The sequence below is a fragment of the Protopterus annectens genome, chromosome 10.part0, assembly GCF_019279795.1.
Source record: "Protopterus annectens isolate FY-2018-M chromosome 10.part0, PAN1.0, whole genome shotgun sequence".
Taxonomy (NCBI): Eukaryota; Metazoa; Chordata; order Ceratodontiformes; family Protopteridae; genus Protopterus; species Protopterus annectens.
This window is the reverse complement of record NC_056744.1, coordinates 1,763,888,618-1,763,913,617: the sequence shown is the minus strand read 5'-3', so window position 1 is coordinate 1,763,913,617 and position 25,000 is coordinate 1,763,888,618. Positions and strand designations below refer to the sequence as shown.

The 25,000-nt window shown below is 45.3% G+C and overlaps 1 protein-coding gene across 1 annotated transcript in view; it reads right to left on the bottom strand.

Annotated features, from left to right (window-relative positions):
- Positions 1-24,557, bottom strand: part of LOC122814478 — a 177,718-nt gene extending 153,161 nt beyond the window's left edge. The window contains exon 1 of the mRNA XM_044087057.1: positions 23,564-24,557. Coding sequence (XP_043942992.1) covers positions 23,564-24,451 — 888 coding nt within the window. The 5' untranslated portion in view covers positions 24,452-24,557. The remainder of the gene's footprint in view (positions 1-23,563) is intronic.
- Positions 24,558-25,000: the final 443 nt, after the last annotated feature.

Sequence of the window (25,000 nt, the reverse complement as noted above, 5' to 3'; positions counted from 1 at the left end):
GTAGCACTGAAAAGGTTGTGCCCAAAACGTGTGGTAACATAGGGTGAGAGATGGTGTTGAGTGCTTTGGAGAGGTCAGGAGACATGGTACGAGTTTATCTCTAGCAAGAGAGATAAAGTTGGGGAAGGAGATGAGAGCAGTAACAGTGCTGTGGTTTGGGCAGAAACCATTTTGTGTATTTGTAAGTAGATTTTTGAGTAAGTAGGCCATCAGTTGCTTATGTACACATTTTTCTAAATGTCTGGGGGGGTGGGGCAATATTGCTATAGACTGGAAGTTAGACAGTTCTGTGGAACTGCCACCCTTGTGGACAGGTATGGTATACAACTTGTTTCCATAGGAAGGGTACAGTGGATTCGCTTATAGATTATACAGAGATGGGATAGGCTAAGGAGTTAGCAGCTAGTCTGAGGAAAAATGAAGGTTGTCCACGGAAGGAGAGCATGCTTTAAGCTTGAGAAGGTGGTGTCTTATATAGCTATTGGGTACAGGTTGCAAAGAGGAGGCTGTTTGAGGATGAAGGGGGGTCTAAAAGGTTGGCGGAGTCAAGTGTCTGGTTAGAGGTTTGTTTTAGTTTACTGATTGCGTCAGCGAAATAGGAAATGAAAAGGGTAGCGGTTTCTGGGGAGGGTAGCGGTTTCTGGGGAAGGGGGCACTGTTATTAGGACAGGGATTAAGTGCGGTGGAGTTACCAGGATGCAGGATTGCATTGGCAGGTTTACTGAAGTGTGTAGGGGTGGCGAGTTATAAGTAACCATGAAGATTTATGCTAGAGCTAGGGGAGTTAGAGAAAATGGATAGTCAGTTAATATTGACCTTCCCTAGCAGAACAGTTTTATGGGGTATACTGTGTATGAATCAAGACAGTAGGTGTTCTAATACAGGGAGGGGTATATAACTTACTGCAAGGGTTAGTGTTTTACAGTCATTTAATTTGCAGTTCAGAGTCAGTAGTTCTGGTAGAAACTGAGGGGATACATTTGCTAAAGGATGGAGACTGAAGTGTTGGGAGTAAAGTAGGGCAACACCTCCTCCTTTCTTTTTTAGGTCTGTCAAGTCGAAGATGTTGTAACCCGGGGGGAGGAGGGGGCAGGAGAAATTCTCTCCAAGATGTGAGGTTTGAGCCAGGTTTCTGTGTCAGGAGAGTGTTCATTAGTGCATAGACACTTTACAGGGATGGTATGTACAGGTGTTGTTGGGCCCTGAGTTTGGGTGGACATCCCCCCCCCCCGACAGTAGTGTAGATATGAAGTGGAGTGCTGAAGTAGAGTTCAGGGGAGGCTGTGGAATCTACATTTGCTTTAGAGTGAGTTGGGGAAGGGGGATAATTTTTATTTGAGGAATGAGCGGAATTTATGTAATAGTGGACTAAATATGCAGGAAAAATTATTGTTTCTTACCATTAAATTTATGTATATTCATGTCTTAAGTGATAATGTAATAAAGATATAAATAATAAGACAAGCAACACTAACTGAAGTTAGGGAATAAACGGGAGATGCATACAAATATTTCAAGCACTAGCATTAATGCCCTCCTAGCTTGCCAATATACCAAAATACTTGTTCCCATAGTAAGTGTCCAGGCGGTTCTTAAAAAGACCTGAACTAGTACTTGCTTTAATGTAATTTTGTAGTCTGTTCCATGCATCGGCTACTCTGTCAGAGAGCCAATTAGTACACTTCTCATTCCTACAGAATCTCCTACATAGGTTGTCTGATGATTCTTTAGCACTTTTTGATAAACACAAACATTCCCAGAGGTAGTTGTCCCTAAATGCCCTATATACCCGAATAAGGTCTCCTCTTGGATATCTGTAAGACACTGTACAGGTTTAGATATTTTAGTTTAATAATAATTAAATGTTCAAATCCATAGATGCCCTTGGTATATTTCTGCTGTACTAAAGTTTACTCATGCTTGTTTGCTTATAGGGTTTCCATATTGTTATCAGATACTTATGTTTGGGTCTAATGTACAGTGGGTATAAAAAGTATACACACCCCTGTTAGAATGGCAGGTTTTTGTGATATAAAAATGAGACCACAAAAAAATAATTTAAAAACTTATTCACCTTTAATGTGACCTATAACCTGTACAATTCAATTGAAAAACATAAATCTGTCAGGGGAAAAATATGAAAAATAAAAAATGTACAATAAGCTGGAAGTGTGCACACCCTTAAACTAACTTTGTTGAAGCACCTTTTGATTTAACTACAGCATTCAGTCTTCTTGGGTACACACCTGCCAACAATTAGAGATTCTGATTAACCCCAAAGTAGCTGTCCTAGTAGGATTTTCCTTACATTTACTCAGTTGCCTGTTACAGCAAAAGCCATGGTTCGCAAAGAACTACTGCAATACAGACTGACAATATGTCAGCTGTTTGGTATATAAACAAAACAAGGAGGAACCAGGTCCTAATCCTTGTGTCAAGAGGCCCTGAGAGTATGGCAATGGGCAACCTCCTCCCAATGCTTTGACAGCAATGCACATCCCAGGCAAATCCAATGTGATAGCAGACAAACTAAGCAGAGCAATTCTGATGCCTCACGAGTGGTCCCTAAAACTGGAGGTAGCAGGAATGATTTTTCACAAATGGAGCCAGCCTTGCTGTGACTTTTTGCCATGTCCCTGAATGCAAATGTAGCAGCTACTTTATCCTAATCCCCCTTCCGGGGGAAGTCACCAAGGGATGCACTTGTACACGACTGGCCCTCGGGTCTCCTCTGTGCCCCCCCCCCCCCGATACCAAAGGTTCTTCAGAAAGCCAGCTCATTGGGAAGCAATTTGATTCTCGTTGCCCCATACTGGCCTCGTCAAATCTGGTACCCCTTCCTTTGGCCGTTGGTTCTGGATCCAGTTCCCGACCTTCTGACTCATGTCAGGGATGCTCCATCCCTCTCTCCAAACTCTCAAATTGACAGCTTGGCTGTTCCGATTCAAAATATAGTTGGGCTCACTAACTTTTCCTTATCTGTGAAGCATATCTTGCTCTTATCCCATAAAGCTTCGAGGAGACTACACAACAGTAACAAGATTTTTTTTTTCTTGGGCGCCAAGTAATCACGCTGATCCCTTTTCCGCTCCCATAGGTTCCATTCTTGAATTTTTGACAAAACTGTGCAGCTGCAGCTACCATTCCAGCTCAGTTGGCAGTAATATCTAAATTTTCATGCAAATGATTTGGGCCCCAAGTCTGAGGTTTCACAGATTATGTAAAGCTTTTCTAAAGGGCACTTTTTTATTAAGTCCACCCATTAAGACCCCTTTGTCACCATGAGACCTAAACTTTGTTCTATTCTGTTTGATTCTCCCATTTAAACCTGCATCATCCTGTGATCTAAAGTTCTTGACATGGAAAACAATTCTCTTGATTGAAACTCTTCTAGTAGACGTGATGGCAGAGTTACAAGCTTTATCGATACAGCCCCCTTATATGCCTTTCCAAGAAGACAGTGTCTCCCTTTGAGCAAACCCATCCTTCCTACCAAAAGTATGCTCAGTCTAATTTAAATCAGTCCATAGAACTAACTTTTTTTCTAACTATGGTAGCAGTGTGGAATATGCACTACATCAACTGGACATACATACACAATTACGCTTCTACTTGCACAGAACAAAGGACCCAGAAAATCTGTCCAATTATTTGTTTCCTTTTCTGAATCTAAAAACAGTGCAGCTAAGATTACACTTTCAAAATGGCTTTCAGATTGCATTACTTTTACATACAATTCTCACAATAAAGATCTACCCTTTAAAGTTGGGTCATTCTACAAGAGCAATAGCAGCCTCATCTGCCTTTTGGTCTAGACTACCAATTGACACTATTTGTGCTGCTGCAACATGGGCAAACTTCACACCTTATCACTCATTACAAAGTGGATTTGGCCTCCAGGAACAGAACCTCTTTGGGTCTACTATTCTTCCCAAGTGAGTCACCTAAGAAAGTTGGTGCGAGGAACACCATTCCACCAGTTAAGAATGAAGACAAGATAGGACAACATCACATAAATAGTTATATACTACTATAATGTTCCATGTGTGCTGCTCATCTTGCTTTCATTCTTACATCCCACCTTCCTTCCCCCAGTCTTTGTCTCAAGAGGAGGACAGAGAGTGGTCAAGTTTGGATAAAAATATGTTCTCCAACCTTCCTCTCTGCTGGTAAGTTTGAATTATTTTTACTATTATTTTTACTATTATACATTATCAGCAAACAAGTTCTGAGGAGCTTTCCTAAGGCATGATGGGATAGGGATAGCCACTTAGCCAGTCAAGACCCTGCTTGTAAAAAAAAATGGACGAGTTGGAACAGAGGATCGGTTCGAACCCACCAGTTAAGAATGAAGGTGAGATGGGCAACACACATGGAACGCTATGGTGAGTACATAACTTCTTTATATAATGGTACTATAAGTTCTTGCTGAAGTGTTCTCAGGTCATTGTTACTAATTCTGTCTCCTCCTGTGCTTTGCTTGGATCCAGTTTGTGCAGTTCTTTTCAATATACTCTAATTCTAAATTCCAGTACCTGGCGATACCTGGATGGCAGTAGGACAAGTTATCATCCCTTTTGTGGAGCCAAACTGTTTTGCATAAGATTTTGTGAATATATCTATAATCTGCTGTGTCTGAGAATAAATTTTAGAATCTACACAGTTTATTAATCTGTGTCTTTACTCTTCCACATGTTATGCATCTATAAAAGGTTTCCCATTATACTCAATATAGTTATATAAATTTTCTCCAAATTTTTCTCGATCTTGGCTCACACTATGCTTAATCTGTTTGTCCAGCTTGTTTATTTCAGTTTTCAAAGTTGCAGTTAGACCTTTCTTCCATTTTAATCAGGTATCTTGCTCTTATGGAAATATATCCCCCGACGCTAAATTTTATTTTTGCACTCAATTTCTCTTCCAAAACTTCTTCCACATTCCATCTGCAGTTTTCTCCCCCCACTGAACACCTCACCAGTTAGTTTTACATAGTGACTGTTTTGCTTCCTATAGTCTAATTAACCTCGTGTGCACTAGCTTAGATTTCAGTTTGGCAGAATTATCTAGCAACAAATTAACCTTTATAATCCCATGATAACTGCATATCAATTTTAGGTTCATAGGTAGATACTAAGCCATCTACCCTAGGGCATTTATAAAACCTAGCCAGAGATGCATTTGGCTCACCTCCCTATTAGATTAGGCTACTGTGCCTCTAAAGTAGGTCACAGAAGGTACCCTTTTAAGATTAGTTTAGTTTACTGTGCCTCTGTCTAGCAGGGACACAGAAGAGATCCCAGGGGTGAATTTGCGATCTTCCCACCCACGCGTCCAGATTTCTTTGAAGAGGGTCAGCGAGGGGCTATGTCTAATATGAACTGGGATTCTATTCCAGAGTGAGGGGAGCCTCAATGAATCTGTCCCTTCAGCATGTCCTATTTATTTTTGTGCTGAGGTTTAGGTCCCTGGATCAGAGTGTAGCCTCTAAGGGACTTTGAGGTGGAGCACGCCCATTAATTCTGGGTTGGACATGGCTTTGTACGTCAGGCATGATGGTAAAACCTGACTTGAAGTTACAGTAATCAACATGGGAAAACAAATAATGTTTATTTATGTTCTGCCGCCCCCTGGTAGGGTTTTTTTTTTTCCAATCTGAAGCAACTGTTGTTCCTGAATATACCCTGAATAATTTCCTTATAACATTGTTGAATCAATATTATTCAGTCTGTGTTCGTCTGTCAAGTTTACGCCCCCAGCCAATATTATTCTACCCTCCTGTGTTTCATGCAAGAAATGTATAAATTCCTCATGGTCAAGGAAATGGCTTTGTATTAGTGTAGTACCTCTAAGGGCGTTCTGTGCAGAGAAGGGTGTGGTCTCAGTGATTGACAGGTGAAAGGGCCACATCGCTGTTTGCAGTCATGAAAATATGGCATGAATGCTTACAAACAACCCACGTTTCAGGGTGTGGGTAATGCTGATTTACCCACAGTTGGTGTGGTTTAGTCAATGAGGGTGAAGCCCAGTATTACCCACACCCAGGCGTTTGGAGTTATTGCTATTTTACAAATGACATTAAGAAATACTTACTTTCTTTAAATAATGGCATTGTATAATGCCTCTTTGCTGCCCTTACACAGCTGTCCAGTATTCATGCAGTTCTGATGTACATGCGATATGTATGGTTACACAGTACATCAGAACTGTGTGTGTGGAAGCAATGGAGAAAGAAAGATCTTTCGCTCGCTTTTAAAAACTTGTCTCGCTATGTTAAGGAGTTTAACATAGCAAGATAGCTTTAAAAAAAAGGCAACGGAGATTTCCTTTCTCTGTTGCTTTTTATTTTTAAAGCAGTTTCGCCATGTTAAAAAAAAATGCAATGGAGATATTTAAGATCTCTCACCATGTTAAACTTGGTTAAGATAGCGAGATTCAGCAACGGAGCTCTTCCATTCTCCATTGTTGTCCACAAAAGACTTTTACTAGTGAAAAAGGTCCGGGCTACCGGACCTTTTTCCATTAGTAGAAGTCTTTGATTTACAATGTGCACGCTGAGCATGCACGTTTTGGAATACTAATGGGGGGAGGGGGTTGTTGTACAACAGTTATGCACTCACCATAATGTCAGATGTATGTGGTCCATCTCGTCTACATTCTTAACTGACTGGTTCGGAGCAGAGAATCGGCTCCGACTCTGCCGCTATTTACTAACTCAAAGTCTCTCATTGGCTAGGCTAGCCCTAGTATCCCAAGATGCACCACACCCAAACCCCCAGATCTTGTTTGCCAACAATATAACACAGTGACATACACAACCTCATAGAAATAACACAAGCAGGAGGAGAGAAAAAATAACATCCTCAGAGGAGGTTATGTTCTTAGACCCTTCTAAGTCCAACAGGTCGGGGACGGTAAGGAAGGTACATAGGAATGTAGGAGAGATGGACTACATACATCTGACGTTATGGTGAGTATGTGGTCCTATCTCGCCTACATTCTTAACTGACGAGACAGCGTCCCTAGCACCTAGATTCTGAGAGGCTCACTGACAATACTCCTGAGCACCGTGGAACGAAAGGAAGCGCGGACTCTAGATACCAAATCAAGCGTGTAATGAGAAACAAAGGTGTTTGAGAGAGGACCAGGTGGCCGCGAGCAGAGATGTCATCCAAGGAGAGCCTAGCATGATAAGCTACTGATGCAGCCATAGCCCTGGTAGAATGAGCCTCAACTTGAAAGGTAAAACTCTGCCTGCTGATGCGTAAAGGTGATACAGTCCTTAATCCATTTAGCAATAGTACCTTTAGTCACCGGGCTACCATTCTTGTTCTCTGAAAAGGACACAAACAATTGATCCGGATTTCCTGTGGGTTGTGTCCAGTGCAAATAAAAACCTTAGTTGTCTATGAACATCCAACTGGTGGAATTTGAATTCGCCTCATTTTAAAAAAGTTTGGAAATAACAATGGATTGGTGAAGACAAAAGGTATAAGACACCTTAGGAAGGAAGGCGGGTTGAGTCTCAAGGAAACCTATCCTTATGGAAGGCCAAATAAGGGGGCTTTATGGAAAGGGCCTGAAGCTCCGATACCCTCTTGGCTGAAGTAATGGCAACCAGAAAAGCTGTCTTCCAAAACAAATATTTTAATTCACAAGTGTCAGCCGGTTCAAAGGGGTAGAAGTTAAGGTTTGAAGCACCAAGCTTAAATCCCATGGTAAAACTGGTTGTGAAATGGAGAACGGAGTAACCAGGATCCTTTCAAGAAGGCTTTACAAAGTTTATGGCCCATAAGGGAAGGCTCATCAGAGACGGAAAGTTAGAAATGGCGCCAGCTGTACCTTAATAGTGGAAAAGCATGGAACCCTGTTTGAAGAGCATAGCCAAAATCTAACACAGCTGGCAAGGGGCTGTGAAGGGATCTAGATTGTGTGCTTCAGCCCAGATAGCAAATCTTTTCCATTTGCTAGAGTATAGTTTTCTGGTAGAAGACTTGAGAGGACGACAGAATATGCAACACCTCAGGTGAAAAGGAATGCAGTCTAGGATGGAAGTGGAGCAGCCAAGCTGTCAACCTGAGGGTGCGTGACAGATGGATGGAACTGACCCGACTGATGAGTCAATAGGTCTGGTACTGGCTCCAGTGTCCAAGGGCCAGCCCACTGTATACTCTGAAGAAAGGGGAAACAAACTTGACAAGGTCAGTGTGGTGCTTATTAAGAATCATCTTGCTTCCCAAGGAAGTTGCCCTCTGAATCGCCTCTTGATAGTAAAGGGAACGGAGGGAAAGCATAGAGCAGACCTGGGGCCAATCGCGGACCAGAGCATCCTTGGGTGACTCCCTCGTGAGGAGGTTAAGTGAAGTACCTGCTGTACTTGGCATTGAGGGGCTGGCAAACAGATCTAGCAAGTTTGACCCTACCTGGAGAAAATCTGAGCTATGGCACTTGGTTGTTCACTGACCACTCGTGAGTGAGGCATCAGAATAGTTCTGCTTAGCCTGTCTGCTATCACAATGGACTTTCCCGAATGTGCGCTGCCACTAGAAAGCTGTTGGGAAGACACCGCCCAGTTCCACACTCTCATGGCCTCTGCAAAGGGGATAGGACCTGGTTCCACCCTGCTTGTTTAGGTACCACACGACTGACATGCTGCCAAGAGAGAACAGCAATCGTCCCCTTGGGAAGAGAGCTCTGAAGTGCTTGCAACACTAGAAGCACTGCTCATTTCCAGGACATTGATGTGCAAATGTACCTCGTGATCTGGCCATGTGACTTGGACCGTTCTGCCCAGATAACGGCCACCCCAACCTATCTGGGAAGAGTCCGTGGTCACCGTGGCGGTAGGAGACAGGGGGGTCAGGGGTCTCCCTATGTCTAGATTGGATGACTGAAGCCACCAACGTAGATCTTGTCAGCATTGTTCCGTGATGAGAATGGGATAAGAGAGGAAACACCTGGAAAGAACCACTGGACCGAGACCAGCCACTGGAGGATCCGCATATGTAGCCTGGCTAGCAGTACTAGCATGATGGCAGCCACCATGGACCCTAGAAGTTGAAGAGCAAGTCTGACTTGGACTTTGAGGGGTAGTAAGGCTAAAACTTGAGCCTGTAGCACTTAGATTCTGTTGAGAGAAAGACTCATTTGGATCGAGTCCAGCCCTGCTACCGGCCCGATAAATGCAACACACTGATGGCCGCAACACAGATTTTTCCCAATTGGAAGATAATCTAGGTATTGGGCCCAATGTGATGGTAGCCTTCATGGCCGAACGAGTAGATGCCTGGCGGGGCGGTCAAGCCAGTCGGCCAGATAAGGAAAACCTGGAATCCTTGACGCCTCAAATGAGCTGTCACCACTGCTAAGCATTTGGTAAACACCCTGGGGCTGTGGTGAGACCAAAAGGCAGAGCACTAAACTGGTAGTGACTGGCTCCCAGCCAAGCTGAAGCGTGGCTTAATTCTGGATGCCTTGTTTATCTTGATGTGGTAATAGGCATCCTTGAGATTGATGGAGCACATCCATACTCTTTTCCAATAAGGGAGAATGGACTGAAGAGTGACCATTCGAACTTGGACTTCAGTACAAATCGGTTTAAAAGGGCTGAGGTCCAGAATGGGCCTCAGGTCCTCTGGCCCCTTTTGGCACCAAAAATAATCCTGAGTAAGTTCCTGATCCAATCTGGTCTGAGGGGACTGGTTGGATGACTCCTTTTTCCAGCAGCTTTGAAACCTCTAGCTGCTTGATCCCTCTGGACTGGGTGGAATGTCTGGGATTTTCTGGATAGGGGAGGGGTGTAAGAAAGGGAATGGTGTAACTCAGTAATTATTCGAGCACCCATTGATCCTGAGTGATACTTTCCCAGGCTTGAGGGTGCCTCGAAAAACGCCCCCCCCCCCGACTGGCTCCAGAGTAGCACAGTCGGGCAGTCCCTCAGGGACGCTGGTAGGAGGATCCACAAAGCGATTCACTGTCTCCTGAGCTTCGCGGGGCCTCCTCTCTAGGGCAGTGCTTCCAGAGTAATTCCCCTCCCTCTGCCCCTGGAAAGGGGGTCACTACATGATCGACGGGGAAAGACTTCTGAGACTTCCTGAACCACATCTTGCCTCCCTCCATGCCTTGGGATAAGGCCCAGAGGGGAGGTAAGAACAGGCCCCCATGGCAGACAAAGTCTTACCCTCCTACTCACATCTGGTGAGAGTGAGTTTCACTTTGGGTCCAAAGAGGGAGGACCCATCGATAAGGCCCGTGAAGGAAGACTTGAAGGCTTCATAAAAGTGACACAGGCGATCCAGGCTTACTCCTGAGGGCTACGCCTGAGCTAAGCTGCCCCACCCTTTGGCTGCTAAGTGAGCCTCATCACCTAATTGACAATAAAGGAAAGGGTAGACAACTGGGCTAAGTCTGATTCACGCTTCAGGCAAGTTACCCAACAGGGTAATCTCCCAATTCCTTAAGGAGATCTCTTTGGGAGCCTAGTAAAGTGGCAAAGATAGTTCATAATCCACTCAAAGTAAAGTCGCTGAAGACAGGGTACGCCTTCCATACTGATCCATACTCCTGGACTCCTTTGTTAGGAGGATGAACGGAAGCAGAAGCTTCTGCAATTTCTTGTAGAGTGGCAGACGCCACCACCATGGCATCTACAGGAACTCCTTTAGCTAGGAACCCTTTCTCCGAGTGACAGTAGACAGAAACTTGTGGGCGGCTGGGCAACTGCAGTTCTCCTGATCAGGAGTCAGGGTGGTTCCCAAACCCTTCGACAAATAAGGTCCTAACAACTCGAGAAGGGCGAGAGACACCCAGGAGGCGGAAGGTCAGGCTCCGAAGGCTTTGAGGAGGACCCCAACTCGTCCCTCAGATGGGGATTTGGAGGCCAGTCAGCTTCTATGCCTTAAAATCTCCAGAATATCGGAGAATGAGACATCCCGGAGGAAGATGACTTGGGGACCCTCTTGCGTCATCGGTGGTCAGTATCAGAAGTGATGGACTCATTAGGGGGAGTCAAGCGTGCTTTCCTCTTGCACAACTTCTTTCTGGGGAGGCTCCTCAGGTGGCAGAATCTGAAGGGCTCCTCTGTTAGAAAGCTGGGGGCTGACTTCATGGAAGTATTCTCAGGCCTCTGAGCCTGGCTGGGCGCCAGGAGGCTCCAGCCCCAGTGTCAAAGGAAGCAGTGGCTGGACCCCAGAGGAAGTCACTGAAGACCTGGCCAGTGTGCTCCCTCATGGTCTCGAGAATGCAGGTCCACCGGAATCAGGAGGACCGATCCGCCTCCAAAACCACAATCAAGTCCCGGGGTTCCCTTAGCCGAGGCACCAAGAGAGGGAAACTTGGAGCCAAGGGATGAAGCCCCGGATGTATCCCCCTCGTCCGACCAGAGGAAATCCAAGTGCCGAAACCAGAAGATGGAATCGAAAAGGTTGGGAGCCGGTGGGCCTGAGCAAGAGAGGCCCTAGCGGGTATTTCAACCAGACCCTGAACCTCAGTACCTCACTGGCACGTTAGAACACCTGGCTCGGCCACAGAGTGCTAACGGAGTGAGGAACACCTGGAACAGACAAGAGGGAAGGCTCGAGCTGACTGGGCTGGAAACAGAAAATAACCTTGGCTAACACTGGCTCCAGAGTCCCGACCAATGAATGGAAAATAACCTGGCTAACACGGCGCCTTTGAAGGAGATCTCTGCACCACCCTATCCAATATCCAAATCCGGCAACCTGGAGGACACAAGAAGGTGGTCGAGATATCTTTTCCAGAGGATCCAGGTTTAGACTAGCAGAAGGGATCCAATCGGCTCCAAGATAATCAGACGAAGCTGGCTCCAGCATCACTGAAAGTCTCCATGCACCCGATAACAATGGAGCCGAAGACCAATCAGAGACAGGAATTCCTTTCCTGGGCTCCTGAAAATAATGGAGCCGAGTGTGAAGGTGGAGTCAGTCTTCAATATCTTCTTCTCCGATGGCTCCGAGGAACTAGGCGAGGATCCAGAGATCTCTTTTTTTAGTTTAGATTTAGATTTTCCACTAGGGACCCAGAAAATCTGTCCAATTATTTGTTTCCTTTTCTGAATCTAAAAACAGTGCAGCTAAGATTACACTTTCAAAATGGCTTTCAGATTGCATTACTTTTACATACAATTCTCACAATAAAGATCTACCCTTTAAAGTTGGGTCATTCTACAAGAGCAATAGCAGCCTCATCTGCCTTTTGGTCTAGACTACCAATTGACACTATTTGTGCTGCTGCAACATGGGCAAAACTTCATACCTTTATCACTCATTACAAAGTGGATTTGGCCTCCAGGAACAGAACCTCTTTTGGGTCTACTATTCTTCCGTGAGTCACCCAAGAAAGTTGGTGCGAGGAACACCATTCCACCAGTTAAGAATGAAGACAAGATAGGACAACATCACATAAATAAAGTTATATACTCACCATAATGTTCCATGTGTGCTGCTCATCTTGCTTTCATTCTTACATCCCACCTTCCTTCCCCCAGTCTTTGTCTCGCGGAGGACAGAGTGGTCAAGTTTGGATAAAAATATGTTCTCCAACCTTCCTCTCTGCTGGTAAGTTTGAATTATTTTTTACTATTATTTTTTACTATTATACATTATCAGCAAACAAGTTCTGAGGAGCTTTCCTAAGGCATGATGGGATAGGGATAGCCACGAGCCAGTCGAAGACCCCAAGCTTGTAAAAAAAAAATGGACGAGTTGGAACAGAGGATCGGTTCCGAACCCACCAGTTAAGAATGAAGGTGAGATGGGCAACACACATGGAACGTTATGGTGAGTACATAACTTCTTTATATAATGGTACTATAAGTTCTTGCTGAAGTGTTCTCAGGTCATTGTTACTAATTCTGTCTCCTCCCTGTGCTTTGCTTGGATCCAGTTTGTGCAGTTCTTTTTCAATATACTCTAATTTAAATTCCAGTACCTGGCGATACCTGGATGGCAGTAGGACAAGTTATCATCCCTTTTGTGGAGCCAAACTGTTTTGCATAAGATTTTGTGAATATATCTATAATCTGCTGTGTCTGAGAATAAATTTTAGAATCTACACAGTTTATTAATCTGTGTCTTTACTCTTCCACATGTTATGCATCTATAAAAAGGTTTCCCATTATACTCAATATAGTTATATAAATTTTCTCCAAATTTTTCTTGATCTTGTCTCACACTATGCTTAATCTGTTTGTCCAGCTTGTTTATTTCAGTTTTCAAAGTTGCAGTTAGACCTTTCTTCCATTTTAATCAGGTATCTTGCTCTTATGGAAATATATCCCCCGACGTTAAATTTTATTTTTTGCACTCAATTTCTCTTCCAAAACTTTCCACATTCCATCTGCAGTTTTCCCCACTGAACACCTCACGCCAGTTAGTTTTACATAGTGACTGTTTTGCTTCCCTATAGTCTAATTAACCTCGTGTGCACTAGCTTAGATTTCAGTTTGGCAGAATTATCTAGCAACAAATTAACCTTTATAATCCCATGATAACTGCATATCAATTTTAGGTTCATAGGTAGATACTAAGCCATCTACCCTAGGGCATTTATAAACCTAGCCAGAGCGTATTTGGCTTCCGCCTCCCTATTAGATTAGCCTACTGTGCCTCTAAAGTAGGTCACAGAAGGTACCCTTTTAAGATTAGTTTAGTTTACTGTGCCTCTGTCTAGCAGGGACACAGAAGAGATCCCAGGGGTGAATTTGCGATCTTCCCACCCACGCGTCCAGATTTCGCTTGAAGAGGGTCAGCGAGGGGCTATGTCTAATATGAACTGGGATTCTATTCCAGAGTGAGGGGAGCCTCAATGAATCTGTCCCTTCAGCATGTCCTATTTATTTTTGTGCTGAGGTTTAGGTCCCTGGATCGTGTAGCTCTAAGGGACTTTGAGGTGGAGCACGTCCATTAATTCTGGGTTGGACATGGCTTTGTACGTCAGGCATGATGGTAAAACCTGACTTGAAGTTACAGTAATCAACATGGGAAAACAAATAATGTTTATTTATGTTCTGCCGCCCCCTGGTAGGGTTTTTTTTTTTCCAATCTGAAGCAACTGTTGTTCCTGAATATACCCTGAATAATTTCCTTATAACATTGTTGAATCAATATTATTCCAGTCTGTGTCTGTCAAGTTTACGCCCCCAGCCAATATTATTCTACCCTCCTGTGTTTCATGCAAGAAATGTATAAATTCCTCATGGTCAAGGAAATGGCTTTGTATTAGTGTAGTACCTCTAAGGGCGTTCTGTGCAGAGAAGGGTGTGGTCTCAGTGATTGACAGGTGAAAGGGCCACATCGCTGTTTGCAGTCATGAAAATATGGCATGAATACTTAAGCAACAACCCACGCCAGGGTGTGGGTAATGCTGGATTTACCCACAGTTGGTGTGGTTTAGTCACGAGGGTGAAGCCCAGTATTACCCACACCCAGGCGTGGGTTATTGCTATTTTACAATGACATTAAGAAATACTTACTTTTCTTAAATAATGGCATTGTATAATGCCTCTTTGCTGCCCTTACACAGCTGTCCAGTATTCTGCGGCAGTTCTGATGTACTGCGCATATGTATGGTTACACAGTACATCAGAACTGTGTGTGTGGAAGCAATGGAGAAAGAAAGATCTTCGTTGCTTTTAAAAACTTGTCTCGCTATGTTAAGGAGTTTAACATAGCAAGATAGCTTTAAAAAAAAGGCAACGGAGATTTCCTTTCTCTGTTGCTTTTTATTTTTAAAGCAGTTTCGCCATGTTAAAAAAAAATGCAATGGAGATATTTAAGATCTCTCACCATGTTAAACTTGGTTAAGATAGCGAGATTCAGCAACGGAGCTCTTCCATTCTCCGTTGCTGTCCACAAAAGACTTTTACTAGTGAAAAAGGTCCGGGCTACCGGACCTTTTTCCATTAGTAGAAGTCTTTGATTTACAATGTGCACGCTGAGCATGCACGTTTTGGAATACTAATGGGGGGAGGGGGTTGTTGTACAACAGTTATGCACTCACCATAATGTCAGATGTATGTGGTCCATCTCGTCTACATTCTTAACTGACTGGTTCGGAGCAGAGAATCGGCTCCGACTCTGCCGCTATTTACTAACTCAAAGTCTCTCATTGGCTAGGCTAGCCCTAGTATCCCAAGATGCACCACACCCAAACCCCCAGATCTTGTTTGCCAACAATATAACACAGTGACATACACAACCTCATAGAAATAACACAAGCAGGAGGAGAGAAAAAATAACATCCTCAGAGGAGGTTATGTTCTTAGACCCTTCTAAGTCCAACAGGTCGGGGGACGGTGGGCGGGTACATAGGAATGTAGGAGAGATGGACTACATACATCTGACGTTATGGTGAGTATGTGGTCCTATCTCGCCTACATTCTTAACTGACGAGACAGCGTCCCTAGCACCTAGATTCTGAGAGGCTCACTGACAATACTCCTGAGCACCGTGGAACCAAAGGAAGCCCGGTCTCTAGACAGCACATCAAGCTTGTAATGAGAAACAAAGGTGTTTGGAGAGGACCAGGTGGCCGCAGCACAGATGTCATCCAAGGAGAGCCTAGCATGATAAGCTACTGATGCAGCCATAGCCCTGGTAGAATGAGCCTCAACTTGGAAAGGTAAAACTCTGCCTGCTGATGCGTAAAGGTGATACAGTCCTTAATCCATTTAGCAATAGTACCTTTAGTCACCGGGCTACCATTCTTGTTCTCTGAAAAGGACACAAACAATTGATCCGATTTCCTGTGGGGTTGTGTCCAGTGCAAATAAAACCTTAGTTGTCTATGAACATCCAACTGGTGGAATTTGAATTCCGCTTCATTTTAAAAGTTTGGAAATAACAATGGATTGGTGAAGACAAAAGGTATAAGACACCTTAGGAAGGAAGGCGGGGTTGAGTCTCAAGGAAACCCTATCCTTATGGAAGGCCAAATAAGGGGGCTTTATGGAAAGGGCCTGAAGCTCCGATACCCTCTTGGCTGAAGTAATGGCAACCAGAAAAGCTGTCTTCCAAAACAAATATTTTAATTCACAAGTGTCAGCCGGTTCAAAGGGGGTAGAAGTTAAGGTTTGAAGCACCAAGCTTAAATCCCATGGTAAAACTGGTTGTGAAAATGGAGAACGGAGTAACCAGGATCCTTTCAAGAAGGCTTTACAAAGTTTATGGCCCATAAGGGAAGGCTCATCAGAGACGTGAAAGTTAGAAATGGCCGCCAGCTGTACCTTAATAGTGGAGGTAGCGGAACCCTGTTTGAAGAGCATAGCCAAAAAAAATCTAACACAGCCGACAAGGGGGCTGTGAAGGGATCTAGATTGTGTGCTTCAGCCCAGATAGCAAATCTTTTCCATTTGCTAGAGTATAGTTTTCTGGTAGAAGACTTGAGAGGACGACAGAATATGCAACACCTCAGGTGAAAAGGAATGCAGTCTAAGGATGGAAGTGGAGCAGCCAAGCTGTCAACCTGAGGGTGCGTACAGATGGATGGAACTGACCCGACTGATGAGTCAATAGGTCTGGTACTGGCTCCAGTGTCCAAGGGCCGTCCACTGTATACTTCTGAAGAAAGGGGAAACAAACTTGACAAGGTCAGTGTGGTGCGATAAGAATCATCTTGCTTCCCAAGGAAGTTGCCTTCTGAATCGCTCTTGATAGTAAAGGGAACGGAGGGAAAGCATAGAGCAGACCTGGGGGCCAATCGTGGACCAGAGCATCCCTGGGTGACTCCCCCCGGGGGGGGGGGTTAGAGTGAAGTACCTGCTGTACTTGGCATTGAGGGGGCTGGCAAACAGATCGCAGCAAGTTTGACCCTACCTGGAGAAAATCTGAGTTGCGACTTGGTTGTTCAAGGACCACTCGTGAGTGAGGCATCAGAATAGTTCTGCTTAGCCTGTCTGCTATCACAATGGACTTTCCCGGAATGTGCGTTGCCACTAGAAAGCGTTGGGAAGACACCGCCCAGTTCCACACTCTCATGGCCTCTCTGCAAAGGGGATAGGACCTGGTTCCACCCTGCTTGTTTAGGTACCACACGACTGACATGCTGCCAAGAGAGAACAGCAATCGTCCCCTTGGGAAGAGAGCTCTGAAGTGCTTGCAACACTAGAAGCACTGCTCATTTCCAGGACATTGATGTGCAAATGTACCTCGTGATCTGGCCATGTGACTTGGACCGTTCTGCCCAGATAACGGCCACCCCAACCTATCTGGGAAGAGTCCGTGGTCACCGTGGCGGTAGGAGACAGGGGGGTCAGGGGTCTCCCTATGTCTAGATTGGATGACTGAAGCCACCAACGTAGATCTTGTCAGCATTGTTCCGTGATGAGAATGGGATAAGAGAGGAAACACCTGAAAGAACCACTGGACCGAGACCAGCCACTGGAGGATCCGCATATGTAGCCTGGCTAGCAGTACTAGCATGATGGCAGCCACCATGGACCCTAGAAGTTGAAGAGCAAGTCTGACTTGGACTTTGAGGGGTAGTAAGGCTAAAACTTGAGCCTGTAGCACTTAGATTCTGTTGAGAGAAAGACTCATTTGGACGGAGTCCAGCCCTGCGCCGATAAATGCAACACACTGATGGCCGCAACACAGATTTTTCCCAATTGAAGATAATCCCTAGGTATTGGCCCAATGTGATGGTAGCCTTCATGGCCCGAACGAGTAGATGCCTGGCGGGGGCGGTCAGAAGCCAGTCGTCCAGATAAGGAAAAACCTGGAATCCTTGACGTCTCAAATGAGCTGTCACCACTGCTAAGCATTTGGTAAACACCCTGGGGGCTGTGGTGAGACCAAAAGGCAGAGCACGAAACTGGTAGTGACTGGCTCCCAGCCAGAAGCGTAGGCGACTCCTGGATGCCTTGTTTATCTTGATGTGGTAATAGGCATCCTTGAGATTGATGGAGCACATCCATACTCTTTTTTCCAATAAGGGGAGAATGGACTGAAGAGTGACCATTCGGAACTTGGACTTCAGTACAAATCGGTTTAAAGGGCTGAGGTCCAGAATGGGCCTCAGGTCCCCCGTCCTTTTTGGCACCAAAAATAATCCTGAGTAAGTTCCTGATCCAATCTGGTCTGAGGGGACTGGTTGGATGACTCCTTTTTCCAGCAGCTTTGAAACCTCTAGCGCTGCTTGATCCCTCTGACTGGGTGGAATGTCTGGGATTTTTCTGGATAGGGGAGGGGGTGTAAGAAAGGGAATGGTGTAACCTCCAGTAATTATTCGGAGCACCCATTGATCCTGAGTGATACTTTCCCAGGCTTGAGGGTGCCTCGAAAAACGCCCCCCCCCCCGACTGGCTCCAGAGTAGCACAGTCGGGCAGTCCCTCAGGGACGCTGGTAGGAGGATCCACAAAACGATTCACGGTCTCCTGAGTTGCGGGGGCCTCCTCCGCCTCTAGGGCAGTGCCTTCCAGAGTAATTCCCCCCTCCTCTGCCCCTGGAAAGGGGGGGGTCACCATGATCGACGGGGAAAGACTTCTGAGACTTCCTGAACCACATCTTGCCTCCCCTCCATGCCTTGGGATAAGGCCTAGAGGGAGGTAAGAAACAGGCCCCCATGGCAGACAAAGTCTTACCCTCCTACTCACATCTGGTGAGAGTGAGTTTCACTTTGGGTCCAAAGAGGGAGGACCCATCGAAGGGGGCGTCCGTGAAGGAAGACTTGAAGGCTTCCGCAAAGTGACACAGGCGCATCCAGGCTTGCCTCCTGAGGGCTACGCCTGAGCTAGCTGCCCTACCCGCCCCTTTGGCTGCTATGAGCCTCATCGACGAATTGACAATAAAGGAAAGGGTAGACAACTGGGCGTTAAGTCTGATTCACCGCCTCAGGCAAGTTACCCAACAGGGTAATCTCCCAATTCCTTAAGGAGATCTCTTTGGAGCCTAGTAAAGTGGCAAAGATAGTTCAACGACCGCAAAGTAAAGGTCGCTGAAGACAGGGTACGCTTCCCATACTGATCCATACTCCTGGACTCCTTGTTAGGAGGATGAACGGAAGCAGAAGCTTCTGCAATTTCTTGCAGAGTGGCAGACGCCACCACCATGGCATCTACAGGAACTCCTTTAGCTAGGAACCCTTTCTCCGGGAGTGCAGACAGAAACTTGTGGGCGGCTGGGCACCGGTTCCACGGAGTCAGGGTGTTCCCAAACCCTTCGACAAATAAGGTCTAACAACTCGAAGGGCGGAGACACCCAGGAGGCGGAAGGTCAGGCTCCGAAGGCTTTGAGGAGGACCAACTCGTCCTCAGATGGGGATTTGGAAGGCCAGTCGCCTCTATGCCTTAAAATCTCCAGAATATCGGAGAATGAGACATCGGAAGATGACTTGGGGGACCCCTCTGCGTCATCGAGGTCAGTATCAGAAGTGATGGACTCATTAGGGGAGTCAACGTGCTTCCTCTTGCACAACTTCTTTCTGGGAGGCTCCTCAGGTGACGAATCTGAAGGGCCCTCAGAAAGCTGGGGGCGACGCATGGAAGTATTCTCAGGCCTTCGAGCCTCGCTGGCGTCAGAGGCTCCAGCCCCAGTGTCAAAGGAAGCAGTGGCTGATTTGAGTGAAGTCACTGAAGACCTGGCCAGTGTGCTCCTCATGGTCTCGAATGCAGGTCCACCGGAATCAGGAGGACCGATCCGTCTCCAAAACCACAATCGAAGTCGGGGTTCCCTTAGCCGAGGCACCAAGAGGGAAACTTGGAGCCAAGGGATGAAGCCCCGATGCATCCCCCCTCGGGTCCGACCGAGGAAATCCAAGTGCCGAAACCAGAAGATGGAATCGAAAAGGTTGGAGCCGAGGTCGGAGCAGAGAGGCCTAACGGGGTATCAGCGCTGAACCCAGGACCTCACTCGACGCAGAACACCTCGGCTCCGACACAGAGGTGCTCGGAGGAGGAACAATTGGAACAGACAAGAGGGAAGGCTCCGGAGCTGACTGGGCTGGAACAGAAAATAACCTGGCTAACACTGGCTCCAGAGCCGACTGGGCCGAATGGAAAATAACCTGGCTAACACCGGCGCCTGAAGGAGCCTCTGCACCACCCTATCCACATCCAAATCCGGCAACCTGGAGGACACAGAAGGTGGTCGAGATATCTTTTCCAGAGGATCCAGGTTTAGACTAGCAGAAGGGATCCGAATCGGCTCCAAGATAATCGGAGCCGAAGCTGGCTCCAGCATCACTGAAACCTCCTGCGGCACCGATAACAATGGAGCCGAGAAGACCAATTCAGAGACAGGAATTCCTTTCCTAGGCTCCGAGGCCAATGGAGCCGAGGAAGGTGGAGCCGTCTTCAATATCTTCTCCGATGGCTCCGAGGAACTAGACGGATCCAGAGATCTCTTTTTTGGTTTAGATTTAGATTTTCCACTAGGGGAAGAAGACTCCACAGCTTCTTCAAAGGCAGGTTTGACAAGGCCCCTGAGAATCAATTTATTTTTCCTCTCTTGCAAGACTCTAGAACTAAGAGTGACAAACACTACAAGATTCTTGCAAGTGAATAGTGCCCAAACAATACACACAGATGGCATGGCCATCTGTTAAAGACATCTTATAAGAACATTTGGCGCACTTTTTGAAACCAGAAAACTTATGCTCCTTCTGATCTTTGCCTGACATGATAAACACAATAAACCACACACAAGATAAGAAAGGCAGGAGGAAGGGACTCTAACTTAAAAGTCCCAACAGACTTAACAGACACAGGAGAGGGCTAAGGCTCTCTAACTTAAACGGGCCTAGCCCGTCAAACACAAGGATATCCACAAAAACTAAAAATTAACTCAACTAAGTCGCACAACACAGGATACACTCAACATAACTGTAAGAACAGCTTTTGACAGAAAGTTAAGAATAAGCTAAAAAACAGTTTAAATAAAGGTACTTGGCCACAGCCAAGCTCGAGACCACGTCTGTACACTACGAGTGGCAAACGAGATCTGGGGGTTTGGCGTGGTGCATCTTGGGATACTAGGGCTAGCCCAGCCAGAGACTCCGAGCTAGTAAATTTTTGGCTCCGAACCAGTCAGTTAAGAATGTAGGCGAGATAGGACCACATTACATTCATTGTTTACTCCTTTAACTGTTTCCTCAATAATACGCAGTGGTGCAGCGGTAGCGTTGTCGCCTCACAGCAAGAGGTTCCCCTGTTAGATTCTCGGCTGGAGCGCCTTCTGTGTGGAGTCTGCATGGTCTCCCCATGGCTGGGTGGTGCTCGAAAAACATGTGTGAATGGGCGTGCTTTCATTGAAGGTGGGGCGGGCACCGTAAAAAAAAAAAAAAAAAATCTACTGCCAATCATTAGCGGACCGGAGTTCCACTGGGGCGACCCCTAACCAGGAAAAGCCGAAAAGAGAAGAACAACCTGTTTCTTCAATGTAGTACGATCTTGGAATTGGTATATTAAATTTACAGGGGGAGATGCAGGAGCCCCCCCCCCTGCAAAAGCGAAGGAAAAAAAAAAAAAAAAAAAGGTAGTACTTATGTATTATCGCAACGACATTGCGACCAGGAGAAACGGGTCTTTCCCTATCCGTAGTCCTACCGAAATATCTCCTCAAACTTTAACAGAAGAAAATGATGCTCCTTTCTTGTTCTTCGTAAAGGTCTCGCCGAAATATGCAAATATTTCTGCTTTTTTTTTTCGGGATGGTAGTCGGGCGGACAAGGATAGGGTTGCCACCTTTTCAAATGGCCAAAGCAGGACATTTTTGGTACAAAAATAAGATTTTACAGGCAGACACATACCCACGATCAGTACAAAGGACAGAACTTTCTTGCCAAAATAAAAGCTTGTTCTTGTAGCATTTTAGTTGCTTATTCTGTTTCTTATAACATTTAGGTATTTTAGATACATAAAATATAGGAAATAATTTGTCCTAAAATCTCAGGACATTTGCCATTTTTACAATTTTTTGTCAGGACACAATTGCCCAAACAGTCCCTCGCAAAGTGGGACAGGTGGTAACCCTAGACAAGGAGCCGTGACTGTTGTAACACACGAACGTTTAGGATTGGCTTTTAGCAAAACTGGGGCTTAAATCTATCATCGGAAGCATTCCTGTCAACTGTGCACAGAAAATGGGGTCCAACAGGTACCATCGGAATGAGGAATGTCTCACGTTGAAATGATGTAGCCTTCCTAACATTTAGATCAGTGCCAACATTTTTGTAAGCCACAACGGCAGCGTTTCACAAATTCCCGCTTTTACGTTCCCTTTACTTGTACTTACTGAGCAATTACTGCCCCCCCCCATCACCACCCGTAAAATGTCTGTACCTGCATTTTTTTATATATAGATAAACATATAGATAAATAGCAACAGGTAGTTTAACCAAGCCGACCTGCTCTCTCTTTGCTCGAAGTGTACATTCCTTACAGTAATGTTTTCCTTACTTCTGCACCCCAGCCCCTTGCTTCGACAGTTGACAGTCCCAGAATTGCTTTGCTTCCTTTGGAAACAGAGTCCCGATGGAAAATGTGGACCACCAAAGAAGAATGACTCCCAAGTTAAGCGGCATCATCTACGTCTTAACTGTAATAAAACGTGTTAAACCTTTCATTTATGGAGTCTTTTTTTCAACAATGCAGTCAATTACGGTTTGCTTACTGCGAGTGCTTTTCCCGCTATATAACAAGTAAATAGACTGCCATACTGGGCCATAAGTGGTGAGATTACAATTACAACCATTCCTTGCAGCTGTTTATTAAATGTCGTCTGACTTATTCGCTTGTCGTATTGTGCGGCATAAGAGGGACATTAATATTCATTCCGATAAACGCATTAAATTACTTTATTCATGTCATGACAAGTGGAAGGCTTGGTGTGGGCGGGACTTGCTACCGTCTTAGCAGGAAGTTAAGACACGCAGCCCGGGAGATAATTAAGGAGCATACTGTTTTGCCTAGGGTTGCCACCTTTTCTGAAACAACTTCACTTTTTTGCCAAAATAAAAAAACTTATTCTTGTAGCATTTTAGTTGCTTATTCTGTTTCTTATAACAATTAGGTGTTTTAGATACAAAAAAACTGTTTTATGCAACAATTAAAAAAAATACAGGAAATATTTTTATCCTAAAATCTCAGGACATTTGCAATTTTTTAAATTTGTTTACAGAACACAACTGCCCAAAGAGAGACTGTCCCTTGCAAAGTGGGACAGGTGGTAACCCTAGTTTTGCCTCAACATTGAATCGAGCGGTGGTGGTGCTGCGGTAGCCTTGTCGCCTCACAGTTTGACGGTATCCGGTTCGATTCAAATCGAGAGCGTCTTCTGCGTGGAGACGTGCGTGAATGGGCGTACCTTCGTTGAAGGTTTGCGTCAGGGACAGTAACTCGGCACGTCAACTACCAATAATTAGCGGACCGGAGTTCCGCTGTGGCGACCTCTAAAGGGCAAAAGCCGAAATACATCATCATCTCTGTTTCTTGGTCTTTCGAAACAAGCACTTCTGAGCCAACAGCTGTGCGATCATTGTGTGTGTGTGTGTGTGTTACAACATAGTGTTGCCCCGATAACGGAAAACTACCGTATTTCTAAACCCTGTTACCTTTCCTTCCAAATTTACAATCCATTCTATACTTCTCCTGGTGTGGGGTGTCCATGCAGAGTCCGAAGCGGTATCCTTACAGTATAAAGCGCTGTCAAAATCCTTGTTGAAACAGCATGGACAGGGTGGGCTCTCCTTTCTAGCAACATCCCAGTACAGGTTTAGAAAGTCTGTGCCGCTACGATGTCCACAGCTCAGCACTACTGCAACTTTAAATTGTTCTTCACGGGTATGGCAGCGCTGATGATTCAGCAAGTCCTTCTCTTTTCTACCAGAAGGCACTTCCGCAGTTCTCAGCCATTCCTGTTGTGAAGTAAAATAACCGTGCGAGAACAACGGAAGGAAAGAAAGGGGGCTCAGTCCTACCAGCATGTTGTATTCATGCAGTCTTTCAGGTAAAACATCAGGCAGATTCCAACTCCAATCCTTACATTGTTGAAGGCTTTGATAAATTTTTCGGCACTCCGGGCAGTTGCGCGTGTCTTCGCATGACACCCCACGATGCATACGATCAAACAAAGGATAATTCCATCCCGAATGCAGCCGCTGGATCCGCTGTCCGGCCTTCGCACCTGAACAGACAGGGAGAGCGCGTCGTAAGTCCTCCAAGTTATCGGACCTATGTGCTGTATCCGTCCAGCCGTGAAAAGATTTAGCGAACAATGAGGTCACCCGATAGTGCGGCGGACTAAACATAATTACTGTCTTTTTCAAAAACTTCGAGTGTGTATAGTGCTCTCTCAATAAATAAAATAAGCGGCTCTGGATGTGCTTGTAAGTTGCACGCAGCAGCCATTCCATCTCTGTAAAATCAAGCCCCTGCGCTACTTCCACTTCCAAATACTTGTTGTTAATCTCCCCACCTTGAAGAACACGAATTGTCGCCATCTTAACCGCTGTCACAGTACACACCCATCCCAGTTACAAACAGTCATATGCTACAAATTAAAATATTCTGTGATGTAACAACGTCATTTATCCGACGCAAGTCCGCTCAGACTCAGGTTTTACTGGGGTCGGTGATGAACAGGTGGGGTCAGGATAAGTAGGAGGGTTGAGGTGGGCTGGGCTGTCCTGGGGAAGGATTATAAAGGCTGGGAACAAAGCAAGTCAGTTTTTTTTTTATCTCTGAAGTGTACTTAGGTGTTATAGGAGTAGGTTTGATGGAGACAAAACTGATCAGATAGCACTATGCGCTTACAAGAAAGAGGGGGACTTTTTTTGGCATTCCACTTTTTAAAACTTTATCTTGGTAATTTTGGGGCATAGTAAAGACATTCAGTTGTAAAACTTTCTTAACAGTCACTGTTAGCTCACATATTATTGTAAACTGATGGATGTGCAATTCCACACCGTCTTGCCTTTAGATATCTACATTACTTGGGTGGCAAGAATTCATCCATAAAAACAAAAAAGCTTAGTCAGATAGAAAGAGGT